General features: G+C 40.7%; 1 protein-coding gene across 2 annotated transcripts; it reads right to left on the reverse strand.

Annotated features, from left to right (window-relative positions):
* Window positions 1-555: 555 nt before the first annotated feature.
* Window positions 556-25639, reverse strand: SMCO4 (single-pass membrane protein with coiled-coil domains 4). Of its 2 annotated transcripts, none has more exons than XM_026855432.1 (2): window positions 25541-25639; window positions 556-1633 (listed from the first exon to the last, which is right to left on the reverse strand). In XM_026855432.1, the coding sequence occupies exon 2, from the start codon at window positions 1502-1504 to the stop codon at window positions 1325-1327; it is 180 nt and encodes a 59-aa protein (XP_026711233.1). In that variant the 5' UTR covers window positions 1505-1633; window positions 25541-25639; the 3' UTR covers window positions 556-1324. The 2 variants fall into 2 exon arrangements, with proteins under 2 accessions (XP_026711233.1, XP_026711241.1); XM_026855440.1 differs by having other exon boundaries at window positions 25561-25583.

Below are 25639 nucleotides of genomic sequence, written 5' to 3' on the forward strand. Positions count from 1 at the left end.
GGGTTGAAACCCCAGAATTTCACCATGGCAGGGGGGTTAGAACTAGATGATCTTTAAGGTCCCTTCCAACCCAACCATTCAGATCCTGTGACTTCACTGGGACTATCTCTGTGTCAAAAGACAGCATGTGAATTAAAGACTGCAGGGGTCTTTGACTTTTGGCACAGAAATATCTCCTGCTACGCCTCAGTGCACTGCAGCATCACATTCTTCCCTGCTTGGTCCGTATTTAAGCAGCAGTCAAGAGTTCTAAAATTCCCTCCCTAAAGTCCTCTGAAGGTTAATGCTTACTGAGTACCTTAAAATATTTGGATGAGAAATGGCTGTAAAAGAACACAGGATTATTGAAGCATTTTGATCTGAATTTATAGCTTCATTTCCTAGAATAAAACTGCCTGAGTTGTGCTCACATCTTCCTTTAAGTGAGGGGAAGAGGGGCATGTCACAGGACAGCATCTCACTTCAGCAAGTAGATCAGAGAACTAATGTTACTTTTCTTTCCTTAAAAAAAAAAACAAAAACAAACAAACCCAAAACCCAAAGACTGTATCCAAAATCATCTTTTTATTGCCACTTATACAGATTTAAATATTTAACATTCAGATAAACAACTATCTGTGTTTATGTAGTTTGTTATTAGTTACTTCACCATAAACTGGTAAAATCTCCCTTTCCAAGTTCTGGAAGATTCCTTCTGGCAGATCCTGAAGTATTCACTTTGCATGTTGGCATCTCATAGCAAAAAGAAATTCTTTCTGAGTGAACTATATACTGATTAATGAAAAAATTATTATACAGTGTAGGCTTTCACAATAAGTCACATTTTTTGCAAAATAATTTGAAGATTCCAAGTAAGACTTCTCTCTTTTATGCAAAAAATAAATATATCCTTTCTGAATCAAAGCACTTCATATGACATTAAGTACAAAGAAGAAATGTACTTCTTTGGAAGTTCTGAAATAGACATACAAGAGCTCATGGGAGCAGCATTATCCGTAACAGTGATAAAAGCTGGAAGCTGATTTTTTACAAATTTATAGCAGAACACTATTTCCTTTTACAATATAGAGCTTCAAACAGATTTAAGAAAAACACCATTTTAAAAGTCTGAAAGGCACATGAACTGCACCATAAAACGTACTGGCACATTCACTGATACGTTTTATGTTACATTCCTAAATAGAATCTGCGGGACCCTAACAAAGAGAAAGACTAAAAATACCAGCAAGTTCCTTTGTAGAGTAGTAAAGGGGTAGCAGAGAGTTCCTTTCGGCTCTTGATAAAATTATTAATACCTCAAAGCTATGAAGTCTGCAAAGCTGCATCATTGAGTTGTATTTGGACGAGTCGCTACGTAAACAAATACAACAATCAGCAGTACTACAACAGCCAGCGTGGGAAGCACCACCGTGGTGATTTGTTGCCGGGCCTCTTGCATTGCCTGTTTTCTCTCCTTTTTATCTTTGGAGGTCTCTTTTTTGGGTTTTCCTCTTAGCTGCCTCATCCTTCTCTCAGGATCTTGTTCACAGAAATGGGGAAGGAAAGGAGTTGAACAGCAGAAAATACTCCAAGGTCTTCTGAAAGAAGGGGTTGAAGAATTCCTTCACTTTCAAGTGGCTGGCTGTGCAAGAAACTGAAAGAGAAGGAAAAAAACAATTCTTCTGAGCAGGAGCTACACATATTCCAGTTATTAAAACTATTTGCAGCTCCACTTGGTAAATCTTTTATTTAACTGGCACCACTATCTATGAAGTTTCTTTTAAGGAAACAGAATCGCAGCGCACTTGCTCAGCTCATCAGTAACACTTTCCCCATAAAAACTATAACAGTTCATCATGGTGCGTTTATTTGTCCAAGAGCACCCAACTTGCACTCTGTTAAGCCAGAAACAAAGCCCAGCACCATACGTTTTATCCTCCAAGGCAAAGAAGATAACACAGCCAAAGACTTAATGAAAATAATATGAATTAATCTTGCATCAGAGTACCAGCTGCCCCTGCTTGTAACAGCAGCAGGCTCCCTGCTAAAGGTCTGCAGCTCCCCACAAACCTGGAGAACAAGGAAGGGCAAGCACACACCCTGCCGTAAGGAAAAGCATTAGGTGTTTATCATCCACACCAGGTACTGGAATAAAGGGTATTCTAACAGGAAGAAATGTGGGCAAAGAGCTGCTTAACTTATCCTTCTGGTCCTGCTGCCATAGAACAAAGTCTAAATCATAACATGACTTAGTGCTCTTACTCTTACTACAGCTGTCATTTTTATAAGAAAAAGATCCCAAGTGATAACCAGCCTGCTTACAAATCACTGGTGTAGACAAGCAGTCATTAATAAGGTAGGTGCTCTGAAGCATCTACTAGACCAATTTTTAAAAGCAGAAGTATCTATAAAGTGAGATTAACAAAGCCACTGCATGACATGAAAGCCTCTCTGAAATAAAGAGAATTAGTAGGTACTTAATATTTCCATACCCTAATGTTTTTTTTTTTGCCTCTAAGCTGTCTACAGCTGTGTAATTCACTGACTGTGAGGCAGAGGGAGGATGCCACCTGTTTGGCTACATTCCTCTTCGCCACAACCCCCATTTCTGCAACAGCACAATATCTGGATACAGGCCAGATGCATCTCAACACAGATATGGAGGGTAACAATTACTGATGTCAAATACTGAGTTGAATTGAAAGTAAACTATGAACTGATGCTTTTCCATCACTCTGACATCCTCAGAATAAAATGTATTGTAGAAAGTAGTGGGTTAATGCAACAGCCTCTTTTCTCTCTCCTCTTTATATCAAAATATAAAGGTGATTTTAGCTTGCTGCTGTAGGTGAGGAGCATGTGTCAACAAGCAAAGCTGCAAATCTCACTCAGTTCATCACAGACATGATTTTCTCTTGATGTTTCTGTCATCTCTGGTCAATGCTACAAGTTGTCTTATGACCGCTTTTTTTTAAAAAAAAAAAAAAAAGAAGAGGTTTTCACTGAAAGTGTGATGCTTTCTCTTAGAGTTAGCCCTCAACCTTATTTGCCAGCCTCACCACAGAAGCAAAACCAAACTAAAATGCTCATGTACAAAACAAGAATCATCAGCTACAGGTTATGTGCAACTACAACGGAGTGTTCCTCCTTTCTCATAACAGCAGCAGCCTGCCTGTTCTGATTCTCATCTAGCTAATTAGGTTGGTGAGATATTGCATCAATTAAGGTAAAATGTGGAATAACTCTACTAATTTGAATTTACAGAAGTGAATAGAGCAACCATGTGGTACTGGGAAACTAATAGCAAATCAATGTGTCAGTATTTCTGTCTTTACATGGTCCTTCCTAGATATAATCTAACAAAAAAAAAAAAAAAAAGCATGACAGTATCTCAGGGTTCAGCTGCATTCACTGATTCTGCATCCCATGCACACACATCTTTCAAGTAGTTGTTCCTTCTGATCATAAATTTTGCAAATTCAACCTGCCCTCTGAAGCAAACACTTCATTTCAGTTTTGATAAAGCACAAAAGGGCAATTTTGGTGCCTGGGATGATTTTCAAAAGAGGAAACAATGAAGTTTGTCTGAGAAAGAACCCATCCCTTCCGCAAGCTGCAGCATGAGAATCAAAATACGTAGCAGCACATTTAGAGAGAACAGAAGTGGTCAGTGAACTCCATAATGGGGAGGTAAATAGGAATTGGATGAAGCAACTACACACAATACCCTACTTTGTTTCTAAATTTTCATAACTGTTTCTTCTCAGAAAATCCTCAACTCATCGATTCAGGACAGAGTCTTTGGTATTCTGTCTGCAAGCTATGGGCTTCTGGTTTGGTTTTGTGGTTTATCACTTCTCTAACTCCTGAACTGCCTCTGGGGCAAAAGAAATCTTAGTTTTACCCCTTCCATTTCTGTTCCCTCTCCTCCTGCTCTGCTCACAAGCTTTACTACCAAACTCTAGAAAAACTACGACGCAAAATTAAGTTTTACATTTGCCCTTTGAGATAATTAGACAAATGGAGCACTTCAGGCTACACTATTTTCATACTGTTTTCTGTCTCCACTGTTAATATACATCAGTGGGTTTTGTATCCAGATTACTCACAAGACCCAAGAAGTGATGGACAGTAAAAGCCTTTGGGACTTTCTGTGTACCATAGTAACAAACAGGAGTTGCCATGAAACCAGTCTCTCCAACAATAAATGTATGCCTTGCTCTACACAGCATCACTTGCTACTCAGACATTAAAAACATCAGGATGTTTTTTTAAGTCTCTTTTGAATGAATATTTCATTCTGAAGCAAAATTATACCAAGTTAATTACATACACTAGCTAGCTAACATCTGATGGCTTAGTACAGAAAGCCTTCCCGCAAATGTCAGCACCACTTGAATTGCAAGCTGATGCTCTCCAGTTTGGGAATCTGGCATCAATCTCCAAAAACATTTCCAATAGATTGGGTTATTTGGCATTGTTACTGGCAGAGATGGCCTTGCAGAGAAACTGGCCCACAGTTTTCAGAGAAATGAGCCTTAGGGTTTGTCTTAACTGAACCATAAAAATGGAAGCAGTGAAGCTCTGCAAGTTGCTGCCAGGCTCCTGCTGCGGTGAGGAGCCTGGACACGCCTGCCAGTATTAGACAGTTGCTGCAAGAGACAACACTCCCCCACAGGAAAGGTCCAGGGTGTTGTACATGTTGCTATGTTCATGCTGGTTTGAAACAGCACTTAAAAACTAGTGCTCAGTTGCAGAAGACGAAATTCTATGGCCCATGTTGTGCAAATGGAGTAAGAGTGCCACTGCTATCTCGTTCTGCTGCCAAGCCTCTTACTGGCCACCCGTGGACTTCACGGGAAGGCAGGTGACTGCTGGCAATTACTGAAAGGAAAAAACAGATACATGAAGTACAGCAAGTCAGTGCCAGGGTCTGGATTACAACATTAGGGTCTCATTCCCTGTGGCATACACAGCCTGTGAGAACAAATTATCCCACATTACTGAGCTACGTCCTCCTTCGGCCAGTAATCACCCTGCTTGTGCACTGGAAGGCTGAACTCAGGAGAAAAGAGGAAGGAAATAATATAGAATTGGGATGGGTGTAATTAACAGCCTAGTTGGCACTGCCCATTTAAAACATCTTAGAGCAAGTTGCTGTCAGATGTCAATGAGAAAGTCATGTCCCACACATACTTCAATCTTGTGCAGACTCTAACCTTCATTACCAGCTAACCTCACTCTGCAGAAGAAGTGGAAACTCACCTTTTCTCCTGAAACAGAAGCTGAGAGTGTCCTTTCCATTCCTAGTCTCCTCTGAACAGGAGAGTGCTCACTGCTACAGACTGTATGCATCCTCCTAAGGCTGCTTCTCCTTTCTGTTAACTGCTCAACCTGGCCCAAGCATCTGCCAAGGCTGGTCATGATCACTACTGTTTTTACTGGAAAGTCCCCAACTTTCTCAACTGGGACATCTGTAGGAATAGCAATAAAAGGAATTAAGACACTAGCAAAAGTGGAACATCTGCAGTCCACAACAGTGTGACACTAGCCAGACTGTAACTCCACCTCTCTTATGAATTATGCAATTTAAAATTTGACAATAAAATTGCATGGGGTGAGATTATTTAAGTTCACTATAACAAAGTCTCCCCTAAAGCAGGAATGTGCTGGCTAGAAAGAACAATCTCAATTGCCTAGTCAAGAAAATGACTGTTGGCTTCATATATTGGTTTGAAACATCCATTTCTAAGTCTAACTCTTCTCTCTAACACTGCAGGGCTCTAACTTGACACTGAAAAGCTAAGGTTTTGAGCAGAACAAAACATTTAAAAGTTCAAGCTACTGAAGACAAACCTAAAGATGTCATTCTTCAACATAACAAAAACTTGCAAATTTAGTACCTTGGCTTGACATCTAGAGCAATTACATTCTTCCTTGCCCATCATCCAAATTGCTTTTTATATATAAAAGTGCTCTTCATTCTACCTTCTGGGTTAAGTTACTCTGACTGTTTTTGCAGAGCTAACCTCAAAACCTAAAAGCATAAATCAGTGGACTTGCTGAAGTTGCTCATACCAGCGCTGAAGCATTTGCCAACATCCTAAAGCAAGACAACTGTTGTTAAACCGGGATAATTTTGTACCAGACAGCTTTAAATGAAACTTGTGGGGACTGCTATCCTTCAAAACGTATCACAACAATCCAACCAGAATTTATGGCAATCCACTGTCTCCTTTTTTTTATAAAATTAACTCTGACCATTAGTAATTTGCAATTAAAAGCTCCTCACACCACACACGGCTATTCCTGCAAGCCAGGAACAGCAACGTTGACTCCAGCTACACCAGCACTTGCAGAGTACTGCAGTTCTGCATCTCCTTCTACATGCAACACATGCACAAAAGATTTTGTTTATCTGTACTTAGTATAATCACATGTCTAGACGTCTAAAGAAGTTATTATCACCAACCTTACAGCATGAATGTATTAGCCATGTTAAGCTGAATAATTTTTCTCTAAATCCAAAATTACAAGTGTTTGTAAACCAATTTGGATTAACCTGGCCTCATGATCCTGCTACTGAGCACTGTAACATTTCTGGAACAGCAAAACATCTTGAAATTCAAACAACCAATCTGACAAGAATTAATTTTTATCATTTAAATTTTCCCCTAGGGCAATGGATGTTACGGATGCATTAAAAATAAAACCAAACAAACCAGCAGACAACCAGGACACACTGTATTCAAACTGCCTACCAGCAGTAGGGAAAAAGAACACAGGACACCTAAGCAGACAATACTCTTAAGGTTATTTGAGCATTAAAAAGCCCCCAAACCAGTCGTTCCCAATCACCAGAGCACACCAGCAGAGTCAAGAACTAAACCCAACAAATTTATCATCTTGTTACTTGTTTTTGCTACTGGGATGATTGCTTTAGGGCACTGCAGCTGGAGCTGCTGTAAGGAGGCTGGAAGAAGAATTGAGTATGGAAAGAGGCTGTGGTGGGGACCCAAGGGGCAAGAGGAAGCCTGGTCAGCAGGGAAGCACCGAGCAGTCACTAAAACAGGAGCACACCCCAGCCTCGTGATAAAGACCACCCTTCCCAGCAGTGGAAATGTTTTGCTCCTTGCAGTGCTGCCGAAGCCCCAGGCCGTGGTCCCAGCAGGATGGACAGAGCAGCTCTGGGCTGCCAGGAGCGGCTGCGCAGGATCTCCTAGACAAGAGGCTTTAACCCTCCCTTACCTCACACAGTTTTGGCTTCACCGCGGCCAAGCTGGTGGTGACCCCAAGGAGACGGCAGCTCCTGACAGAGCAGAAGGAAACTTGACGTGCTGCCCCAGCCAGCGCAGGGAACCAGGACCAACACAATGGCTGAAGTAATATCATTCTTACTTGTACCCTTAACTAAAGTTGGGTCTAATCAACACATACATGTTATTACCTTTGAAACCATGAAAATGTTCTGGGCTTTTTTAATAAATTATTGAACTGCATGTAATACTGTTACACAAACCCTAGGTACTATTTAATAAAGGACAAGACTTGTCTCAGGCTATTTTTTCTATCATTACTCCATAACTGATTTTACCTTGAGGTGAAATACCACATTTTGGATGAGGAATTTTCCTTCCTGCAGCTCTAAAGTCTGGTCATTCTAGAGTAGCATCAGGAAGGTCACCAATTTCTAAGGTGATTTGGCCAGCTTAGAAATGCAGCTAAAAGGGAATTTTAAGAAACTATTTCAGTAGGAGCTTGGGACAGATTTTCAAACAGGAATACTTGTGCACGGAGCTCTAGATGGAGTCCTCAGAGACCTCAATTTTGCACGGAGCCTCTTCATCCACCCAGGTTCAACTCTGTCCCTTGTTTTTTCCCTTGTCTTTCAGTTTTGGCAAGTGTAAAGAGATAAAAATAACAATCCTTATATCTTCTCTGAAGAACACCTTCATCCCTTTGGGTGGCTGCTACCTGGGTAAGATTTGCAGGAGCACTTAGAGCAGTTTGCACCCAACTCCCACGCCAAGACAGAAGCTAAACCTGCTCCTGTGTTTGTGTCAGATGCATTAAGCACCTAATGCCTTGCAAAGCTGGCTCTGAGGAAGGAACATTTAAAAAAAAAAAAAAAAGCAAGCCTGATTGTAACAGGTTTTATGCAACTGCAGCAGTGATTGTCCAGCACTATTTCCATCACATTCAAGCATAATTATTACACTCCATTTTATACACTAAATGTAAAATGATAGTTTAAAAAAAAAAAAAAATCTTCATTATTTGACAGGCTCTACAGGAGCAAAATGTTCTGTGTAATCACTTGTGTGGGTGACAAAGATGGATAGAGCAGAGATTTGCCAATTTGACTAAGAAAGCTGAACCCTAAAGAGCAAGCCTGCCCAGAGGATTAACAAAACACTAATCCCAGTCACATCCTCCCTCCCTCTCCCCAAAAACTCCCCAGCCAACCCACTTTCAGAAACACAAAATTGGCCCCATGGTGAAGCAAATATTCCAGTTGCAGGACAGTTCCTTTTGGTACTGAAACACAACTGGTGTGTGACCACTAACAAAGGGAAATGATTATCTCCTGCTTAAAAAAGAAACTTTTAATTTGAACAAACCATCCCCCTAACAAAACACGATCAACCTAAGTATGCAAGGACTCTGCATGAACAGCCACACAAATAATTGGCTTCTGCACTATCAAATGCTCTGGGTCACCCAGCTTGTTACTTCTAAACAGAAGTTGAAGAGCAGAATTGATGCATACCTGAAGATAATGCTTGCAATGCTAAATTTGAGATCTTCATGTTTTGGTGACACTATCTGTCATGATTTCAGAGTGTGCTAAAAACGAAGAAAAGCATTAAGAGAAAATTGTTTGCTCTGTGAAAAATGGATTTTCACGTTACCGCATGTGGCCAATTCTTTATATAATAAAAATTTACCTCAGTCTATTTGACTGTAGCAAGGAATTATGATTAGCAAATCAAAACAACCCTGTTTTCAAGGGTAAAAGCTTTTAATTACACACATAACAATATGGAACTATTAAGATGCTGTTTGAAGTCAGTTTAACATTATCTTTTAGTGAGGGGTGGTGGCTTTTTTTTCAAATTACAGACCTAAATCTGAATTGACCCATCATTACTGCAACATCACATTTACTGTAAATGTAGCTTTGAGAGTCTCAAAACTACTCACAGCATTTGGAAAATGAAAGCCAGCACTGAATGCTGCCAGAAAGTCAGAGAGAGCAAGGCTGCCGAAGCAGAAAGCTATTTCAATATGATTTTTACAATTCTGAGGGCTTAGATATAGCCAGTAATCTGAATTAGAAACAAAAAGCCATGATCTCTGCACTGTTAAACAGAGATGAGGTGATGGTATTTTTGGCACATACATGTTGCAGTACAACCCTATCTGCCCTGAATGCAGCAATTCAATTAAAAAAAATAAATAAAAAGGCAAGTCCTTTTGCTCCATGAACAGATGGATAAATAACTCTTATTTTTCTTTGTAGATAAAGAAGCAGCATCAAGACAACTTTTGCAACAGGCAGTCCAATGAAGAAACAGAACTAATGTTTACTGAAAACACAAGAAAAACAAACACGTAATTTCTGTCACTGCGTGAATTCAGTTCCTAGGGGAGGCTGTAAAAGAGCTTGCCATTCTCCATCTATACAGATGATCTTGCGCATAAATGCAGTAAACCACAACACCTAGCATACGACTTGATATTACGTGTTTGCTCAGCTGTTTTCTTAAAAAGTGATTTTCTCAGCTATTCCTGACAAGACTCCTTTGGATACAAAACATTTATCTTTCCGGTGTATTTATGGAAATACACTCAGTTTCTAAAAAGCACTGCTAAATAAATAAATAAAAATAAGTCACTGGTGTCAGTGTCGAAATTTATGTATTGCTTTCCCAGATCAACACCATGGCATCTGCAAGGAGGTGCAGCAATAGGAATCTGGTGTGAAAATTCTGTTCTCCAGTGCAGCTGCGTCAGTGTCACAAGTCCACCACGACCTGGACTGTCGCTGCTAACTCACACCACAGGATGAACAGTCACCAGAGGGTAGCAGCACCCATCCTCTGAGCTGATGATGAACTAGATGGGAAACACACTTTTCCTACAATCCAGCGTGTGGTCTCATTGTTACTTCTCCCGTTCAAACTGCTGGGTTCGCAACACAGTCCCTCCATGAGACATCATCACTATAAGCATCTTGAAACAGATCCCCGAGACACACACCAGGCAGAACACCAGCAAGTCCAAAGCCTGATGTTACAGTTTTGTAATGCAAACAGGGGAGCTGAGGGACTGTCACTGCTTTTCATTGTAATTCTACTGTCATTAAAACTTTGGCACTGAAAATTCAGTCCAGGCTAAAGCTTGGCAGGCAAAAAATCCATACCCACAGTAAGAACGGACTATTAAATCTAAAACCACAAAAAACCACAAAGACAATGGATGAGCCTGGGGCAGCAGGGGTGCGTGCATACGCGTGTGTACCGGAGGCAGGAATGAACAATGGAGAGTAACCAACAGAAGAAAAAAGCTGAAAGAACAGCTCCCAAGGTACCAGGGCAACATCCAGAAACAGCACGTGTACTTCCTGACCACAAGACAGTCAGTGTATGCTGCACTCAAACTATCTGTGAAACAGTTTGTTTCTTCAGAGGCATGAAGAGAAATCTCCCTCTTCTAGCTCAAGATAAAGCAGTATCTGCCAGAGCAGATAGCAAAACAGATGTGTACCTGGACTCCTGAAACTGTCCTGAGACAGTCCTGCAGGGGAAAACAGACAGCACTGCACCGACACTGACACTCACCATTTTATTTTATGAAGGAACTTGAAGGCATTCAAAGATTTAAAGCAAGCTGGATGCAATGCCAGAGCATGCTGAATGATGGGTTCAGATCTCAAACTCATCCCCTTCAGGGCTTGTCTGAAGTTCTGGTTTTTCAAGCTTTTCTTGGCACAGATGGTTTTCCAGTAGGACACTGAGGAAAGACTGTTGGCACCATGCCTGTCTCTCCTTGCTTGTACACGTTCCAGGGGAGGGCTGCAGGACACTGGAGAGTAACTAAATCACACAGAAATCAACCCAAATCCAATCATGAAGTGGGTGCCTGTGTTACTCCCTTGATTTCCAAGCAGGGCAGGTGTTTCAGAGCTTATGCAATGCTGCTGCCATTTGGCAGATTCCATTCCCACCTCTGTTCCCTTCTACAGGCTCTCATTTGATCCAGGTAATCAAGATATCAATGAATGAAATAAAAAGCTCCACCTTACACCGGAACAGCACCACAGGTTTAGGCTAGAGATCTTCCTCTAGCAGCCAGAAATCTGCACCTTTCCCGAATTCCTTTCAAATTACAGAAATGTCTCAACATCAGCATGACAACAATGCAATCACGACACTGTTTTTGGGGAGGACGGAAAGATAAGACTTGCGACACAGGATGGGTGGGGAGTTTTTTCTTCCTATCACCGGTCTGATTAAAATCTCATTCTGTTTACTCCCCAGCTTAAACCTGAAGTCTTATTACATTTCACTAAACAATCCCACATTATAATAAAGCAGCGGGCTTTCCTGCCATGATTGATAGACTCTGTTTGCAATTATTTAAGGAGAAGGCACAAAATTACATACAGCTGGATTAGGTTGATCAAATCCCTGTTAGTTTCTGTCAGTATACACAAAATAAGACAGTGTGACATTAATGCAAACTAATTTAAATGCAGAAGGTTTAATTAAGACTTAATAAAATTACAGAGACATAAAAAATGTTTTGCACAGTCTAACCAAAGGGAGTTTCCTAGCAAAGCCACCATCTAAACACAAGCCCTGTTTTGCCTAATCAGTTCTGCAACACTGGGTTTTGCACCAGCTATTTATGTACTCCTATTACAGTCCTACTGCCAGGACTTTGCACCAGCTCGAAGCAAAAGCAAATGCTATGGAGCCGTGTGTGTAACAAAGTCCATTACGAGCAAGCCCAGGTAGTCAGAGAAGAATGTCTCAGAAGTTCCTCTACAATGTTCGGCAAACAGCTATCGATCAGTCCCATAGTTCAACCACCATAAAGTACAAGTTTAAATCATTTACCAAGACCAAAACATTACATCCCCCTACATAACAGTATTCATATTGTCCCGTCCCTTCTCATTTATTCCTGTACAGCCTCCCTTTCCACTTGGGTTGTTTTTAGAGCAATTCACTATATTCACAGTGCTCTCAGAGAAAGCAACGATACACAATCATGTATTAACTCCAGTAAACTGAACTGCAAGTTACCAGCTTCATTCCCTGCTGAGCAGATCCAAACTTTTCCAAGGGCAGCCACGCTCATGCACTAAGTCATCTTTTTCATGCAACTCATAAGCATATGGATGCAACTGAATTCCTAACCACAGGTAACATATCACAGAATCATCTAGGTTGTAAAAGACCTAGAAGATCACCTAGTCCACACAGGACTAACCTCACACTGACCATTCTCAACTACACCAGATCCCTTAGCGCTATGTCAAGCCAGCTCTTAACATCTCCAGGGATGGGGACTCCACCACCTCCCTGGACAGCCCATTCCAACGCCCAACAACCCCTTCTGGAAAGAAATGCTTCCTAATATCTAGTCTAAACCTTCCCTGGCACAGCTTGATGCCATTCCCTTTTGTCCTATTGCTTATTACTTAAAGAGGCTCATCCCCAGCTCTCTGCACCCTCCTTTCAGGGAGCTGTAGAGGGCGATGAGGTCTCCCCTCAGCCTCCTCTTCTCCAGACTCAACACCCCCAGTTCCCTCAGCCGCTCCCCGTACGACCTGTGCTCCAGACCCTGCACCAGCTCTGTTGCCCTTCTCTGGACATGCTCGAGTCATTCAATGTCCTTTTTGTAGTGAGGGGCCCAAAACTGAACACAGGAATCGAGGGGCGGCCTCACCAGTGCCGAGTACAGGGGTCAGATCCCTTCCCTGTCCCTGCTGGCCACGCTAGTGCTGACACAAGCCAGGATGCCATTGGCCTTCTTGGCCCCCTGGGCACACTGCTGGCTCCTGTTCAGCCGGCTGTCAATCACCCCCCCAGGTCCCTCTCTGACTGGCAGCTCTCCAGCCACCCCTCCCCAAGCCTGTAGCGCTGCTGGGGGTTGTTGTGGCCCAAGGGCAGCCCCCGGCATTTGGCCTGATTGAAACTCCCCCAGTTGGGCTCAGCCCATGGCTCCAGCCTGTCCAGGTCTCTCTGCAGAGCCTCCCTGCCCTCGAGCAGATCAACACTCCCACCCAACTGGGTGTCATCTGCAAACTGACTGAGGGTGCACTCGATCCCCTCGTCTAGATCATCAATAAAGATGTTAAACAGGAGTGGCCCCAAAACCGAGCCCTGGGGGACACCACTCGTGACCGGCCGCCAACTGGATTTAACTCCGTTCACCACAACTCTTTGGGCCCGGCCATCCAGACAGTTTTTTACTCAGCAAAGCGTGTGCCCATCCAAGGCTCGAGCAGACAGTTTCACCAGGAGAATGTTGTGGGAAACGGTGTCAAAGGCCTTGCTAAAGTCAAGGTAAACCACATCAATATCAATACAATATCAATATCAATAACATATCAATATCAAAATCAAATGCTTCGTATGGCATACAAGCCACTTTAGCTCATGTAAGCCCATACAGGGTGCCAGGGAGATCTGGGCATGGAGTCCAGGAGTCCTGCTGTCCACACGCATTCCCTTTCCCCTTTCACTCTGTGCTAATGACTCTCTGTTCTGCCTGTGCATGTTGTCACCATTTCTAACGTAGACACCTTCACTGTTTGCATGCCAGGCATCTTACAAGAGAGTAACTGAGATGAGAACGGTACAGGACACTGTGCCACCACAGACCTCCTCTCCACCAGCACGCATGCTTGTGCTTCGCTACATTAAAAAGTAGGATCTCGGCTCTCACGCAGGGCAATTCACTGCTCCCCAAACCACCTATTTTCCCACGCTACAATTTCCTGGTATGCTCCCTGCCAAATTAAATCAATTTCAGTATCTCATTAAAGAAAAAAACATTGCAGATTTTGATTCATTTTTAATAGGTCTCTGCCAGTTGAGCCTGCTGCTCTGATCTGTTTTTTCTGACAATTTGTTAGCTGCTCTGCTCAGCCACCTCTCTGCAGAGGCCCTACAGCATTTCAAGAATTTTTGAAAATGCTGAACAACATACAGGATCCTCACCAGAGCATTATCCAAAAAGGCAGCAAAAATTCTGAATGAGTCTATTTCCCAAACATGAACATTTCCTGCAGAATTAGTTTTTGTCAGCTGGGGGAAGGGGAAAATAGAAACAAGGAAAAACTTGAAAAACATAAGTGCTAAAAAGGATTACAGTGCAATCTCCTGGAAAATGTATTAAAATTCAATACTGTATTAAAACTGACCAAAAAAATGAAGCCCTCCCCCGTTCAATCACATCCCTCCAAAGCTCTCTGCCAACCTCCCTATGCTAGAGACAAATCACTGTTAGATAACCTTTTTTGAACAAGTCTATCATTTATTCTAGTTTATGTTCCGTTTCCTTTGGCAGCACAGCTATTTAAGTCACCCTTCTAATCCAGAGCCTCTGGTAATTTTTCTTTTCTGTTCCACAGCAATTCTTCAAAGCATCATAAAGGCAAATTTAATAAGCACCTCAATTTGTATTGCTTTCTATTTATAATACAGCAAGCACCTGCTGCTGCTGAGATCTAAGCAGGTATCTTTCTGACTCTGTATAGATTAATTCAGATTAATCTTAATAGTTTCATATTTTAAAGCAATTTCAAGAAACTGCTCCAAGCTGCTGGGTGGGCTGGTTGGGGTTTTTTTGGTCTTTGCAGGTTTGGGGTTTTTTTGTCTTTAGGGGGGTTTTTTTGGTTCGTTTTGTGGTGAGTTGTTTCTCCCCCACCCTCTATTTTTATTAAGATGCAGCTGACCAGCTCTTAAAAACTCATTTTGCTTCATTGTTCACATCAGCCACATCCAATAGTAAGTTTTCTGATGTATTCAGTAGATCTCTCTTGTCAATGCAACAACAGGCATCCAACAAGCAAACCACTTCCAGTTGTACCCTGAACCTTTAACAGTAGAAGTCAAGTCAGTCCTGGGGCCCACGGACAGTTCGGGAACGGTGGGTGTGCAGGGAATGGGTGTTTAAAGGCACCTGCCCATGACCCAGCACACGTAGGGTTTGGATCATGTATTATTTGACCTTTTCTCAAAACAGGGATATATTAGTTTTTAATCTTATCAAAGTTCCTGTGAACACCAAGTGACAGCTGAGGCTGCACAGTACAAAAGTTAAGTCCTACGTCTGACCTTTCAGAGGGGCTGAGGAATCGTGTCCTTAGACGTCTTTTAAGTCTGTCTGCCACAGCTATGGGCAGAATATTAATGGGTGCACACTGAGCTGCAGACAGCCTGATATCTACAACATCAACACCAACTGCTTTTACCATTATTTCATTTTAAAAGACCACAGATACCAAGTTTAATGCAGTGGGGTGAAAAACAAAAAAATAAAAATTGCGATGCAGCGCAGGTAGGGGAGTGAGATAATGAAGCCCAGACAGAAAGAGCAGGAAAGCCCCCTTAATGCACAAGAAAGGAAGTGAAACCAAAGGAAAGAGAAACCACTGAGTGGGAGAAAAGCTGCTTGGAAGTGAAATAAAGACTGAAAGAAGTGGATGGAAGAGTCAACCCGTCAGAGAAGACAGACATCAATTATCAGTCTCACCTCTGCACTGTGTTTATTTACTCTTCATGGCTGACTAGAGAGCTTTGTACTTCTCATCCATCTCCTACCTATGTAGTTAGGTGTGGTGGAGCACACTCGCCACAACTGCCGAGAAGATCTCATGGAAGACTTCACAGGACATTCTGAGAACAATTTCATCTCCAGAGTGACTCGTAATGCCTCAAATGCCTACTCCAGACAGATGCTGTACTGTTTGCCTCTGCAGTATTTAACATTGGCTTTACAGGGGTAGGATTTTAACTACTCCCATTAATATCACTCATCTTTCTCACCAAAAGTCTTCTCGCTATTTTTATTCACCCCAACCTTGCCAAGATTGCTGTTAACTTCATGAGAAAAGCATTCTCATAAATGCATAAAACGAAGTTTTAAAAACTCTTTAACTGAAAAATTAAAGCAAATTAAAAGGCTCAGAGACACAGGAGAACATCATGGTAAGGTACTCAGTATTATGCCTTCCTCTTACTTATCTATCACCAAAAGCTCAATACAGCCATTATCTTGGGAATCCATGGATTTTTAACTTTCTATTAACATGAGAGAGATGACAGTACAGATTTCCTCAGAAAATAAATGAGGCACAGGGACCTTGCATGTCATTTAAAAAGAGGAGATGTCATAGATCTTTTCAGCCTCTAGCTGCAGGTTCCAAACTACTGTCCCAAAACATCTGTAACCTTCATGCTTTCTCATCCTCTTCCACAATTATTTCTTATCACATGAGGAGGTTTTGAACTTTTGCAACAGCTATATTGAGTAAATCAGTTATAAACAGTCCTGCTATAGATACTCCAAGCTGATAGCTAATCGTGATTTTTAGTCTTTCGAGTGAATAGGACAACGTAAAATGGCAAACACTGCTCTATCTACCCATCCATAAATTAGGAGTGACAATAGCAGATTATTACTCATTCACTCAGAGCATTTGTCTGGCCCCGAGAGAACTGGCTTTATTCCAAGAGCTGGCAAACATTGGTTAATATACACGTAAATGTTTTATTTCTCTCAGACTAGGCAATTTCACAAAATGAAATACCAAATTAAAGACAACCCTAGTTTTTCTGCTGATGCCTGTCTCAGATGCAGTACTGCTGAAAGCCTTTGCAAGATTTTTCACACCAAGTCAACAGGGAAAAAGCCACCTTTTCTTTTGAGAGTGAGACAGTTTCACTGTGGCAACATGAAAGCTTTTATATAAATATTAATCATTGAAGTTGTCCTGCAGTTAAGTGGATGGAGACTGGCTTATATAAGGTTGCAGTTTGGTAATAGTGAGATGTACTGAAATGGTTTTGCAAATGCTGCTCCAAACAGGCTGTTCCTCAGTACAAGAGCTGTGGTGCCAGAAGTAGATTCGGCAACCCCAATATTTAGCATGCAGATACTATAAAATAGCACTTCACTCCTCAGGGGCGTTTTGCCCTCTTAATTTTCTAGTAAAGGAAAATGTTAGTTTCCACAAAAACTGCAACTAATTTGAACTGGGAGGAGGAAAGAAGACTAAGAAAAGGGATGGAGGTTCAACAGAGAGTCAAATAAACCAAATATCTGGACAGAAAACTAGGCAGTAGTTTAACAGAGCCTCTTACTAACCTAAATATTATAAACGCAAGTGTAATCCATCCATACTCTTTAACATGGGCTCTACAAAAACCAAGAGAATCAACAAGCATATTCTGTGCATTTGAAGGCGAGTGAGGACAATACAAACCACCTCCAGCAGGACCCTGAGAACCATCTTTTTCCTACAAAGGGCTAGAGATATCAGAAGATAACTAGATCTTCTTACTCCTCCTATGACACAGGCCATCCACCATTGCTCACCCCTCTGACCAACAGAGAAAATTTTTTTCACAAATTAACCGAGCCTTGAAACTCAAAACTACAACCAATAAGCAGATTTTTGAGAAGGGGAAGGGAGCAGCACAGCCTTTATCTATTGTAGTGTATCATATGTATCATCTGAACTTCCTTGAGGTCAGGCTAAAGTTTCAATCAACTAGGCATGCCAGCAACAGGTCAAAATTGTTCATAAACCTCTAGACAGAAGTGACACACTACTAATGTATTATTTCAAAATAGCAACTTCAGCATGGAATACAAAAGAAGGTAGAATACACTGGCTAAGATCACAGTAACTTAATGGAACCAAAGAGCAAAAAGTGCACAGCACTTAAATAAACAACCATCAGGACAGCCACCGTCAAAATTCACCTCCTTCAAGTGAAAGGAAAGATGGAAGATGAACAAACACTGATGGAAAACAAGAACTACCAAAAGAAGACACCTTCAAAAGATACAGGACTATGTGCACATGGGCAGACCTGATGAGAAGTTCAGTTGACAACTTGCCTCTGTTGCTACTACAGCACTCCACAGGTTTCAGCCAGGTCTCTCCAGGGACATAAGCATCTATGGGTATGGAGTGGACAGCAGATCTGTATGTTATGGTGCTAAATACATCAAAGACTGCTGGCATTAGAATTGTTCTTCCTCACATTCTCAATTTTAGCAGGAAAACAATTTGGACCTTAGAGGGTATTACATTAACTATAGGTACTTTTGATCTTTTTCATGTTTTCTTCCCAAAATTATATGGATTTTCTTTTTTAACCTGCAGAAAATTACAGAGATCATTACCGCTGGAGCAAGCACACTGTCTAGTACTTGACAATACTTTGCTTTGAACCTTGAACTTAATGCTGCACTTTTCAGTGCTGCTTTCACACAAAGCACACTCTCTCTCCTCTTGTATGCTGCTGCTTACATGACACTTTTAGATCTCACAAGGAAATTTGCTGAATGGAAGGGCGACACAACAGAACAATACAGTGCCAGGTTCAGCACTGAAGAGGATTTTAAAATTTATTACAGGGTATCATTTCAACGCTCAATGTTATATGTGTCTGAAATGAATACACATGCTTGGCAGAACTGCAAGAGAAGGCGCCTCTATAAAAGGCGACAGCACTATTACCAGATAAGCTACCAGTTAGACATCACTGATTACCACGCTGGACAGAGATTTTAACTCATCTAGAGAGCAGACAGCTAATCAGATTTCTTAATGGGCTTCTCTCAGTTTCACTGGGGCTGATGCATACTGCATATAGGATTTGGAAAGAGATTTTTCCCCAAATAGCACATACCACTCTACTACAGCATTCTGTTATCATCTTGGCTTATGCTTATATAAAATACCAGATGGAAAGCCGGAAGTTACATGAACAGTCACTAAGAGGTTAATCATTAAATTCAAGCTATGCCAGGGCAGCAACAAAGCTGACCTCCTGAATAAATTGAGCTTGGATAAAGGTAGCATTGATTTTCCTAAAGAGGTTTCATTACTTCACTCTAGATTTGTGATTTCTTTTGAGAGTATGAAGTTAAGAGTTAATGCAAATTTACTATTACTTTTCTACCCAAACAGAAACCAACCAATTTAAAATGCAGACAATATGATAGACCTCCCTCCCTTTCATTGTTCTTTTCCCTCCAAGAGAAACTGAATTTCATAGGACTTCAAACCTCAGGGAAAAAAATAAAACAAAAGACCAACAAAACAACAAAACCAAAAACCTCAAAAAAATCCCAGTTCATCTTTATTCTACAAGCTTTTCTTCCAGCACTGAAAATCCAATGCATATTTTCTCCCAACTACTTTTATCTCTGTATTGTTCTTAACCCTTTCTAGAAAGGAGTTTCTTTAGCACACAAATGAAAATGAAATGTAATTTGATGAAGGGATGGGGACTGTTTGGAGCCTAGTCAGTGAAAAGACATGAGGTAAACATTTGGATATATTACACGACACCAAGACTTTCTGCCCTATTTTCTGCTTTCCAACTCTGATCTTCCCCGTTTCAGTTTTAAAAGGATAGAGGAATCAACCAGCTGACTATTGCAAGCTATAGCATTATACAGAAGAGTTACTTCTTTACCCCCTTCAAGCATGATAAGGGTCATCCATAAAAGCAAAGTGATCTGAGTCTCCTATTTCCCACAGATACTCCAAAATATTTACTGAACCATGGCAATTATGCCCATGACAAATGGAGTGTCTTACGTACTTGGTGTTTTCTAACTTTCTAAAGTACACTGTTTTGACTCACTCACATCTCTGGGATTATAAAATTTACTTAGATAAAGTCTAAGAAAAAGCAAGCAAGATTAGAGAGACTAAGTTAATCAGAAAAAAAAAAAATTACCAAAAACCAAACAACCAACCACATATCTTTTACGAGAAAAGGGATATAATTTCTTACTCTTCTATTTTGAAAGCCTCGCCTCTTTCACAGTTAAGCAAAGTTTCCCCAAAGAAGCCATCACCGATTGCATTAATTTGGAATTTTTATGTAAACAAGTGTTGGAATATGAAATAGCCAAAAAAGGATATTAAATCACAGGATATATACATCCCAGAACCTTATATGTATCTCTTTGGAGAGCAGGAATAACAACAACAACAAAAAAATGGACAAGAAATAAAAGTAGACAAGAATGTGGAACCTGAAAGGCTTTTTGCTTAAGGTCCCTAACGTCTTAAGAATTTATTAAAAGATTATGTTAGAGCACCTGAATTTCAGAGAATTACTTCAGAGATGGCTCCTGTTGCAGCAGTTTCTGCTGGAATATTTTACTCTGGCTGTCAGCCAAATCTTTGCTATGCTGATGCCAAATAAATGATACCCAATTTCAACGGCAGATGCTGTTGTGTTGACACATAATTGATACGTTTATATTCAGGGCTCCCTGGAAATCTGTAACAGCAACACTTTATTCGCAAGAAATACAACTGACAGCAGAATTAAAAGGGGCTTGCACATAGCTGATGCCACTACGCTGCTGGTATTGTGAGTCTGGAGGGAAGAGATCACTAACTATCCAAGGTGGTCAGGAACAGTGGAGAACACAGATTTTCCAGGGCAACAGAAAATATGTAGACATGGCCCAGCAGTAAAAGTTAACTGGCTCAGCCAGAAACCACCTTGCTCAGAGAAACAGGAAACCTGAAAGTTTTCAATACAAGTCGCATATCCCTTTCCTGCAGAGCTTGTAACTGCGTAGGAGATGGAAGTCATAGAAACACCACAGCACTGAAGTAACAGATATGTCCATAATCTCCTTCTCTCTTTGACTTCTTTGGTTTCCTAGGCAGGAAACAGATTAGCAACCTTTAAAAATATATTTAGCAAAGGTATGTTCCAAAGAAAACATTACATACTCCCTCCTTTCATGTTCACTCTCCGTAGATAACTTGAAATAAACTTTCATAAATACTATTTATTTTGGAAAGCAGCTATGTCTCTCCTCAAGCTTAACCAATGCTTCAGCATCTACTATAATTCCTACAGGGGCAAAAAAGCTGATGACATTACAATAGATGCCTACAACCTAAATTTTCTTAATTTTTAGTAATGCAGCATCATACTATTTTCACACAGTGAATAAAAACATTCACATAATGAAAATATTCAGAGAAAAACTCATACTTGTTCATTTCACAAAAAAAAAGAGAAAAACCTAGCAACAACTAAAATTTGGCACAAAAGACAGCAGTAAATAAACGCCATATAGCAAAGTTTTCAGTCAGTTATCCAGACAGTTCAACAAATATGCAACCTGGAATATCCTGACATGATCCCTCTTTTTAATTAAGGTTAAGCTTAAAAAAATTCTGGATTGCATTATGTGGGGATTATCAAATATATCTGAAGCTTGCAGATGAAGAAGAATCACTAACTAGAAGTCTTTTCAACCCTTGAAAAACACATTTTGTTGACTGTTTCTTAAACTGGTTTAGAACACTGATCATAGCCCAGAAAGCTTCAGGAGTGTAATAAGCTTCTGCTGCTTGTGGGGTCTTATCTGGCTCCCAAATACTGTCTGTGCTTCTCTGCTAGTAACATGGGAAAGATTTCTTCCTCCAGTCACCTCTTTCCTTACATGATATCCTTTTTCTGATATTAATTCTTCAGACTCTGCACACTTCAGCTCTTTCCTTTAATTCTTCCTCTCCTGTGTTTCTAAGGCCAAAACTGTCAGACCTCTCTTCACACTGCATTTCTCTTTCAGGAATGCCCAGCACTGACTATAAAGTTATACAGGGAAAAAAAAAAATGCATTTATCATCAAAGCTCGTACCTCTCAGAATCCAAAAATTGTCATTTAGTTCAGCAACATGGGATATGCAAAATATCCAGGTTTATATCCTTGCAAAACCACAAAGTGATTGAAAAGGTCAGGGAAGTACATTAAGTAGAAAAACTTTAGGGACCAGTGGGTTCTTTTCACTATTGCGAGAGGCACTGGAAAACTAATCTTTGCCAGAAAAACCATCCAGATATTAAGAACTGAAGTACCAATCGCACAGGTACCTTCTTCCAAAAACACCGAACCAAACCAACCAACAAATACAACACTCCAAGAAACCACCCAAAAAACCCCAACACATACATGCACCAAAAAGACCCACAACAAAAAAACAATACTGAAGTTTTTCAGTCACAAATGACAGCTGAGACTAACTTCCCACTGGCAGCTGGGCATCTCATGAACACATACAGAGAAAGGGAACATGAAAAACCAGCTAAACCAGCTGTCAACAGCTTTGATTTACCAGAACCAGTCATGGGGCATGACGGGGTGATACACCACAGGCAGACCCAATCTTCCTCACTCCTGTTCAGAGAAGATCAGATGCAAACCCACTCCAGTTCAAAAGCTGCAGTGATTGGTTAAACTGGTGCTGTGCCTAAGCTAAAAAAGGCCAGTCTCTCAGCACTGCATTTTAAATTGAGCACAGCACTGAAATAACAAAGCTAGAAGGCTTACAGAGAAGATCCAACTCCTGTCTAATTATTTGAGACTGTGGGCAGAGAAGTGTAGGTCCGTCTGCAAGGCACTGTATAGCTACACCCTCTCTGTGTTACAGGGGCCATAATTACTTGAGGAGGAGGTCAATGTTAAGACATACAGACCAATTTGAATATTTCTGCTTGTTACTGAATTTGCTTCAAAGATTTATTCCTACAGGTTTGTTTGGGTGATTGGAACTCTCCTTGCTCCCCCTTAAGCACACGCTAAATTTAATAACCTCTTTTAAAAAAATTATCATTTCAATAGTAATAACACATCCTGTTATTAACAAAGGCAAGGATTTTAAAAGTCAGATGGATTCTCCCTCCTACTTCTACTATCGGCTTCTGCATTTTATTCTGTTTGGACACCAGACAGAAAGGTCTCACTTTCTCCCACTCAGGAAGTCAGTGCTATAGCTGGAAGACATGGAAAAAAACAATAAAATGATTGTATACAAATATTTCCGTTTCTCTTCTCCAATTTGTAATGTCATTTTAAAAAAGCAAAAGCATGTTTGTTACAGATTATTGTACAATCAATTAACATAATCAACAGAACGAAGCAAGTCAGCTTCAGCTTAAAAGACTTAGAAATAGTTCAGGCAATCAATCAGATTTCAGAGCAAATCTTACTTTTACAGACACTGTTTCCTATCCTGTTAAATATTTCTCTTACCACTGTAGGAAAGACTTAAACAATGGAGGGAAACTGGCTAAAGCTTGCTCTGCAGACTGAAATAATCTCAATACAGCAGCAGGAACCAGCATCAAGACTTCTGAATAATGGTATCAAACCCAAACATTTGGGCAAGTTTACATGCATCCCTTACCTCCATGCTAAAGTCCTTCACCACATGTAACTCCAAGTCTCCAAACCTTCAAACATACTTCATAGGTTATAACTGTATAAATACAAGCCACTCCTTTAAAGCTATCAATTCAGTAAACTTCAGTTTTTCTGATGCTATTCAGCATCACCACCTAAACCCCTCAAGCCACTTAAGACAGATGTTTATCCTTCAGTTTCTGTCCTAACCTATGCTAAAGTTTAACTGTGTGCTCTCCCATCCAAAGCAGGTGAGACCCAGCATAGTGGGTGTATTAGCAGACCTAAGTTTACAAAAACAAAAAACTAGAGGTGAATTTCCTGAGCCTTTTTGTGGCATGGCTGCAGGCTCAGAGTCATATTTTATACTGGCTCCAGTAAGGTCTAATAAAACTCTCTAGAATCTTGAATCTTATTTACATCATGACAACCATATACCTAAGCTATGTTCACGAGTGCACTTTTATAACTAAAAGTTGGATCCTGCAGCTTCACTTGAACAATTCCGTATTTTTGTTAATCTTCTAGTTGGGTGTCCAAGTCAAGTACAAGATCTTTCATGACGCAATGATGCTAGATAAAGTGTAAGATGCTGTTGACATCTCACTACCAGTAAGCAGCCATGCTAGGAACAAACATTTTAGAGGCAAAGCACTTCAGTGAGTTTTAATAACAGATTTATAAAGCACACCTCCTCTCCAGGCCTGATAGTAAGCACTGCACCATGGTCAGAGAACTCCTTTCCAAATATACAAGCAAAGCCAAGCTCTCAGACAAAACCAAACTGACATTGGGTGAAAAAGCAGTAAGACCAATTTATAGACAGAAACCAGTCTGAGGAGATGGGTATACACTCTAAAGTTTGGTACATCCAAATCACAATTATCCATACCTCTAGCACAATACAAAGCCCAAAACCAACATGGCCCAAACACAAGGTTTTTATATTTAGCAATTAATAAGGCTCCTTGAGCCGTATTAAAAGACCCTAATCAATCTGAAGGCAGATAGTACTTTGAACATTAAAGCCCTCCCATCACCTGCTCTGTTTCAACATTTTTCCAAGTTTAGCATCATGCAGCCACAGCTCTTCAGCTCTTTAACACTGGTATAGCTTTATTCTTAATAATTTTTTTTAGAGCTTCCTATGGCCAAAAAAAAAAATAATAATAATCACAGCTACACAAGCGCTTGTAAACAAAAGTACCAAGGCAATACACAGTCCCAATCAAAATGGATTGGATTTGTTACTGCTGGAGTCTAAGGGATGCCAACAGAAGGAAATATAAGGCCACATCCTTCTGCACTCCTCCCACCCCACCAGCTCATTTCAGCCTGGAGAAGTCATTTGTGCCTGCAGCAGGGCAGGCCACATTTCTACTCTTCACGTGACAAAGACACAAACACATTGGTTTAGGCAGAAGCAGCTTTTGCACTGATGCTGCTCTTTATTTTCCACTCTTTTTGTGGAATACAGAGACAATTTCTGAGCAAAGCCTTTGGGGAAAGAGCTTTACTCAAAATCACTAGTCCTCTGTCTAGCACAATAAGAGCAGAGAATGCAAATTAGTTTCAATAAAAGCAGCTGGCAATCAATAAGAAAGGGCTGGTCTCCAAAAGTAAAACTGGTTCCTCTAAGGATAAGAGTTAAAAGGGGAGAAATATAAGAAGAAGAATAAAGGAAGAACAAATGTAAACAACATGGGGGAGATACACAGAAGGAGAAAAATCTAACGATGCAATTAAAAAAGAAATCAGACAAACTGACAACAGCTGGGGGTAAAAAGGAAAGAAAAATACAGCTAACTATGGTGCAATGAAAAGGATCATTAGAAAAAGTCTAATGGAAAACATGTGCAATCCAAACAAGATAAAATAAAAATCATGAAAGGAAGCAGATAAGAAGCTATCTGGCACTCAGATACCAGTCACAAGTTCATGTTCTAGCCTGGTTCACAGGCACTGGTAAGTCCAATAATGAGTTTCAGCATTCCTTCTACAACACATCTGGCCATTTCACAAAACCTTGTACAGTTATCTCTTCTGACTTTCTGCCATAATGCAGAAAGTCAATACCCACCTGAGTGGGCCAGAACCCACCCACCCTGCATACAGTCAGACTCCTTTTCTCTGTCCCTTCACCTCAGGAAGTCCACAGGCACCTGCAAAGGACTGAGAG

Source organism: Athene cunicularia, assembly GCF_003259725.1.
Source record: "Athene cunicularia isolate RWA chromosome 1 unlocalized genomic scaffold, athCun1 chr1_part1, whole genome shotgun sequence".
Lineage (NCBI taxonomy): Eukaryota > Metazoa > Chordata > Aves > Strigiformes > Strigidae > Athene > Athene cunicularia.

What these genes read in the sequence shown, in the direction of transcription:
- SMCO4 (XM_026855432.1), bottom strand. Translation starts at nt 1,504, where the DNA reads ATGAGGCAGCTAAGAGGAAAACCCAAAAAAGAGACCTCCAAAGATAAA.